The sequence below is a fragment of the Cenococcum geophilum genome (genome assembly GCF_001692895.1).
Source record: "Cenococcum geophilum 1.58 unplaced genomic scaffold K441scaffold_4, whole genome shotgun sequence".
Classification (NCBI taxonomy): domain Eukaryota; kingdom Fungi; phylum Ascomycota; class Dothideomycetes; order Gloniales; family Gloniaceae; genus Cenococcum; species Cenococcum geophilum.
The window spans coordinates 1,099,689-1,106,197 of NW_027137562.1; the positions used below are offsets into that span (position 1 = coordinate 1,099,689).

A 6,509-nucleotide genomic window follows, 5' to 3' on the forward strand; every position below is an offset into this window, starting at 1 on the left:
TTTTTAAGGGTGATTAGTTAGTAGCTTCCTGGGAGAGAGTAGTCCTTTTTATTTGGCTTTCTTAAGACGACTGTAGTTGTTACTTTACAGTAGTCTGGTAGATTGCCTTTGTATAGGCAGGTGGTTATAGCGTTTACTAGTGGTATTGCTAAGGCTTCTGACGCGGCCTTAATTGCCTTGTTTAGGATCCTGTCTAGTCCTACCGCTTTGCCTATAGGGAGCTTCCGAATAGCTTCTTTTATGTCCTTTGTTAAGACTATCTAGCTAATCTCTAGGGTAGGTAGTTATATAGTAGAGTTTAACATACCTGCTTATCTAGGCCTCTACCCTAGTTTTCTAGTAGCTTTTCTATTTATCTAGGCCCGAGGGCCTAGGGCTTTTCATAAGTAGTTGGCTGCTACTACCTATAACACAGGGAATTTTATTAGTTCTTTTGGATATCTTATAATAGGCTATTAGCCTAAGTACTAGCCTGCCCCCTAGTAGTCTATATAAGAGTCTCCTCCTAGAGTTGGTACGCTTTTGCACGGCTTGGGAGCCTTCTATAGCCTCTAGTTTTACGCCTCTTTTTATTGTTTCCGCCGGCACGGGCATAAGCTGCCATTTGTAGGGGTCGCAACTTCTGTCTTACGTGCCTACTGACGTAATCCTATAAGGGCGTCGTAGCTGCATTCTGCAATGTGGTTAAAGCCTTAGGTACTATCTATGGTTGAGGCCTAGCTAAAAGCCTCCCCCGCCTAAGTAACTCCTGTTTGCTCCTTAAGCGTACCTTACTAGTGTACTGTCCTAGCGAGCAGTTGTACTGCCCTAGCGAATAGTCCTATCTATTGGTACACCGACACGCGTATCCGTTCTCTTAAGCTACGTAGTAGTCTCTCTGGCTAGGACGTAATCCTGCCTGCCTACTAGGTGCACTAGGGGTTAGAGCCTAGCTAAGGGGTGAGGTCCCTAGAGCCAGTAGTGGCTACTACGCACTATACCCTACGGGAGGTTTTAATTCCCGTTTCGCGTTGCCTGTAAGAGTCTCCTTATAATAGGCCGACCGTGTCTTACAGAATAGGTTATAGACTAGGTCCTATGCTAGGCGACCTACTCTACCCTATTCTACTAACTAAGCTTATGTCCCCCCTTTATATAAGCTGGCCTATGTCTCTAACTGTTAAGTCCTTATACGACTAGCCTGTGTTTCCTTAGGGCCTCCCCCATATATATGCGCAGGTTGCGTACACCACGCCTATTAAGACCCTCCTGTGAGTCACCTGTAGGTCAACCGTAGGTTGAACGCTATGGGGCCGTTGAAGCTGGCCTATGTTTCCGCTGCCTAGAGCTTTGCCCGTGTTTCCACCTTGTTAAGCCGTCTAGTTGCCGTCGCGTCGCCGTCGCGTCGCTGTCGCGTCCTGTCGTCTAGGTCGCGCGCACCACGCCTATTAAGACCCTCTTCTGAGTCACCTGGGTATACCGGATACCAGATAGGCCCTCGTAGAGGGGCCTTAATGAGTTCTCTAGGCAGGGCCTTAATAAGTTCTTCGCGGTGGCCTTAGGGCCTTAATAAGTTTCGTATAATTCTGTAACGCGTTAACCTTAACAAGTTCTTATAAGCAGAGGTTTCCTACGCCCTCGCCGCGTTCCTTTGCGGTCTTAGAGCTAGTGCAAGCCTAAGGGTGTCCTGTTGTACGTCTAGGTCGCGTCCACGTCGACTAGCTGAATAAGGCCAGTTTCGGGCCTGGCTACGAGCCAGGTAGTCGTACATCGGGTGGTTTTCGTATCCCAGTTTCCCTTGATAGCCCCCCTAGATGGTAGAGCAGGAGCCCCAGGCGGGGGCAGTAGGGCTCCTGGTGTTGTTGAGGGCGATGCTTCGTACGCGTCGCAGGCTCAACACCACAGAACCGCGACGACAGCGCGCTGCACGCGCTGCGACGGCTCCCTACCATCGCCTCTGCACTTGGCCATCAAAAGGAACGATTTCCTGATGATGTTTCCACCCGCGGCGACGTGGACGCGTGCAGTAGGGCTTCGCGGGTTAATCTATAATATTATAAAAGCTAATATAGAAACTCCTATAGTTAAAGAAATCCGTTTCTCGCTATTTTAAGAGGTTATAGTATTAGTAGGCTTTAACTTGAATAAAGGTCAAATTATATAGGTCGACATTAAATCTAAAGAGGAAGCTTATATTACCCAGTAAGGAGTATTATAAGCCGCATTTTAGCGATGTATACTATACCACAGAAGTAAAGTAGAATTTCTACTTAAGAGTACTAATTGTAAGTTCTATTAATAATATCTGGCTATTTATATACTAACAATTGCAGCCGAGTATTTAATTATAGAAATACCGTATTAAATACCGCGTAAGCAGAGCATAAACCCTTCTAGTATTGCCGATATACTAATTTGCTAGTCTTTGCGCGGTAAGCCTATATATAAGAAATGGCGGAAGACTACGTCTAAGCAGACCCGTAAGCACTTAGAGTACTTAGATAATAAGTTCGTTAATAAAGACGCTAAAAGTAAAAGCGATACTTTATTAACCTTATTAGCGTATAGCAGCATTCTAAGTCTATTAGGTTAGAAGAAATATAGTTATAAAAGAGAGTAACCTACTAGAGCATCTAAAGGCAAATTACGGTAAGCTACTAAGGACGGCCGCGGCGGTTTAGCTATTTAGCCTATAGGGGGTCCTAATAGTATAAAGGAGAATAAAGATAATTATAATGCTCTCTAAAGCGCAACCGCTTTAGATCCCAAACTAGCCTAACTGTGAAGTGTGTTACGGAAGTGGGCACGAGCTGGAATACAATGTACTAAACAGGGTAGTAATTAAAGAAGGCTACGTACGCGTAACTATGCGTAGTTGATATAAAAACATTTGGATGAAGAAGAAGATTCTTCGTGTGCCAGGTTGGGTATAAATAGGGGTTATAGGGGAACGTGCGTAGGTGTCTTGGGACGAACGTGAGCACGGGTCAAGAACGTCAAAACGCGCAGGGACGTGAGAGCGTGTGAGTCCCGTGACAGTACCCCCCCCTTACTTCCGAGCTCCTGCGAGGCGTGTCGTGTCATATATACTAGAAAAAAAACCCAATATGGGAAAAAAAAAAATTCGTTAGCCTTCTCCGCCCTTCTACGTCCTCCGTTATATAGGCTCCTCTAGTTTAGTCCTTCCATATTTAATCGTTAGGCCACTAACTTGTCAGGCCCAAAGCATAGCCTAGCTTCCGTCGCCAGCTACACTCCTGTCCTTGCCGCTTGGAGACGCATTGCTAAAGCTTATACAGTCCCTTTCTCGCTTCTAGCAGCTCTACGGCCTTCCCTTCCTATACTCCAGGTCCCCCTAAAAAATTACCCCAATTTTTGGTCCAAAATGGGCGTTTTAGGCAGTATTTATCGGCCTAAACGGCAGTATAGTACGGTGTTCGTGGTNNTGGNAAGGCATATTCTTAGCAGGTTCTTGTCGATGCGGTGCAGTATTCGTATCGTAGGCAGGTTCTTATCGGTAGCAGTACGGTGCTAGCGTCAGGTTCGGGTTCCGTAGGCATATCGGCACGGGATCTTATCAGATTCGGGTAGCAGTACGGTGCTAGCGACGTGTTCGGGTTCCGTAGGCGAATCGGCACGGAGCTTATCAGTTNATNTGGTAGCAGTACGGTGCCAGCGACGGGGTCGTCTCGTAGGCATATCGGCACGAGGCTTGTCGGTTCGGGTAGGTAGCAGTACGATGCCAGCGACGGGCGCTTAAGACAGTCTGGTATCGGATGCGAATAGCTTTCGGCGGCCGGCAGTACGATGCTAGCGACAGGTTCGGCGGCTTAAGATAATTCGGGTATCAGATACAGAGAGCTTCGGCGGCGGTTCGGACGGTGGTAGTACGGTACCAGCGACGGGTCGTCTCGTAGGCATAATCGGCGCGAGCTTGTCGGTTCATGCGGCCAGTACGATGCAAGCGACGGGTTCGGGGGTCTAGGGAGCGAGGCTCTACCTAGTCGTGTTCGGCTCGTAGGCGTATCGGCACGAGGCTTGTCGGTTCAGGCAGCAGTACGATGCAAGCGACGTGTTCGGGGGTCCTAGGGAGCGAGGCTCTACCTAGTCGTGTTCGGGTCAGGTCGTAGGCTTATCGGCACAACGGGTTTATCGGGTTCGTTCGCAGGCGTAGCGGCGCGAGGTCTTGTCGGTACGTAGGGCAGTGCGTGCAGGTCGGTAAGGACAGTAGTAAGATACCAGCTCCGTGTTCGTGTTCTGTTTCGTGTAGCAGTAGGATGCGAGCCATCAGGTCAAACCGAGGGGCAGTAACGTGCCTGTTCGTAAGCGGTAGCAGTAGGGTGCAAGCCATCGAGGTCGCAGGCGTATTGGCGCCGGTGTCTTGTCATCGGGTCCGTATGCAAATCGGCGCGGAGACTTGTCGTACCAGTTCAGAACCCCAGCGTCCTAGTCTCCGCGCAGCCAGCAGCTCCTGTATCTACCCCGTAGGCGTAGAAAGGCATGCTCCGCGACCAGTAGCCCACAGGCCCGCCAGGTACGTTGAAAAGGGATCCAAATGTAGTGTCACGGAAGTGGGCACCGAGCTGGAATACAATGTACTAAACAGGGTAGTAATTGAAGAAGGCTACGTACGCGTAACTATGCGTGGTTGATACAAAGACATTTGGATGAAGAAGAAGATTCTTCGTGTGCCAGGTGGGTATAAATAGGGGTTGTAGGGGAACGTGCGTAGGTGTCTCGGGACGAACGTGAGCACGGGTCAAGAACGTCAAAACGCGCAGGGACGTGAGAGCGTGTGAGTCCCGTGACAAAGTGTAATCGTAGACGATCTAGTTAGTAACACTATATATGTTTCTACAGATAACGACAACCTAGAAGAAAAGGCCCTTAAAGATATAATAAACAAAGCTAATAGGGAGGTAAAGGCTGCTAATTGTATTAAGGAAAGGTATAGATATATAAGCATATGGAGTATATCTTAAATTAGACTAACGTTAACTTTTTTTAGATTTTAAGAAGCTGTTACGGCAAAAGTAGGCGGTAAGGTTAAGAGAATGGAGTAGTGGATATATAAACGCTTAGCTAAGCTGTAGGGGGTTTCTAAAGGGGCCCTCCTAGGAAATAATATAGTCCCTATTCCCTGCAAATAGGGTCTAAATCTGAAGTTTAGGGCGTTTTTATACTAGCTATATAGTGCATTTAAGATATTCTACTAGGAACGCATAGAGCTAAATAGTAGGGTTTTTATAGACGGTATAGGGACCGGCAAAACGGTAACCGCATACTTAACTATTATCCTTAATTACTACTATTCTATAAACCTAGACAAAGTAGCTACTAATTAAGCGGCTAAAAATGCTACTTAATATCTACCGGAGGGCTACTAAACTAGTAACGCTAAGTGTCCTAGCTAGAATAAAATGCCTCTACTATACTTGTGCGTAAATTGCAACCCTATATCTAAGATGCGTAAATAGTATAGTGCTAGCCTAGTTATTATAGTTTTATATATTATTACTACCTAAAGAGATAATTATAACTTATTGTTTAAAGATTTACTACTTATAACATAAGCGTAAGCACTACTAAGAGTTGCAATATACTATTTAACGGCGGATGTTTCTCCAGGTATAGAGCGACCGACTTAGGATAAGTGGCTAGAAATGGGAATGTTAGGAAACTAGACCGCCCATAATGCTTTAAATGCTAGTTAGACTCTTACAGATAAAGCAAAAACTCCTTACCTATGGTTTTTCGGTAGCGTCCTACCACCTAGAAAGGGTAATCCTTTAGTTAATACCCCGGCTGCCTTAGTAATAAGATTTATTATAATTACAATATCTAAATGCCTAAAATAGCGTGTTATTAATAACTTTATAATTACTAGAAGTGTCTATTACTTCTTATTTAGCGGTAAGCGGAAAGATAAAGGTTAGCAGTTAGTTAAGACTACGTTTTTTAGTAGGATTTATAGGATAAGTTTTATAACGAGAAGAATAAAGAGACTATAGTTAACCAATTTCTTTGTTTCTATAAAAGTACTATACCAAAATACCTTAGATTTTTTGTCTAGGCTATATTAGGGACTTTAATAGAGAATGGTGTTGTAAATATATATTAGTATATTATAAGTGGCCTTATAGATCTAGATTGGGTAAACACCAAAGACAATAGTATTCTTAAAAAATGCACGCCTGTTAAAGTTAAAAAAATGGCGAAGCTATAAAGTCATTTTTTAAAATAAGAAAAGAGCAACCCTAAAGGGGTCTTATAGTCTACGGCATATAAAGAATTAATTTAGGTCGGTAGAGAAATACTTATACACTTTAAAATTTATCATACTTTAAATACCATCGGCTTTAATAGAAAAAAATTAAAAGTTATTCTGGGCGAGCTCCGCATTTACCACCTAAACTATAAGTATAGAACTAAAGAAATTGAATTGCTATAGGGCATAGAAGGTGTAATAGTATTAGAAATAAAAGAAGCATTCCTATAGAAAATAGTTAAATAGAAAGAAGATAGTTCTC

At 44.6% G+C, this 6,509-nt stretch overlaps 1 protein-coding gene across 1 annotated transcript; it reads right to left on the bottom strand.

Annotated features, from left to right (window-relative positions):
* Window positions 1-3,975: 3,975 nt before the first annotated feature.
* Window positions 3,976-4,535, bottom strand: K441DRAFT_652634 (uncharacterized protein). Its single transcript, XM_067647394.1, has 2 exons — window positions 4,122-4,535; window positions 3,976-4,064 (listed from the first exon to the last, which is right to left on the bottom strand). The coding sequence occupies exons 1-2, from the start codon at window positions 4,265-4,267 to the stop codon at window positions 3,980-3,982; spliced, it is 231 nt and encodes a 76-aa protein (XP_067508749.1). The 5' UTR covers window positions 4,268-4,535; the 3' UTR covers window positions 3,976-3,979.
* Window positions 4,536-6,509: the final 1,974 nt, after the last annotated feature.

What these genes read in the sequence shown, in the direction of transcription:
- K441DRAFT_652634 (XM_067647394.1), bottom strand. Translation starts at nt 4,267, where the DNA reads ATGGCTCGCATCCTACTGCTACACGAAACAGAACACGAACACGGAGCT. An exon ending in ACGAACCCGATAAACCCGTT is followed by an intron (nt 4,065 to 4,121) that starts GTGCCGATAAGC and finishes CTCGCTCCCTAG; the next exon opens with GACCCCCGAACACGTCGCTT.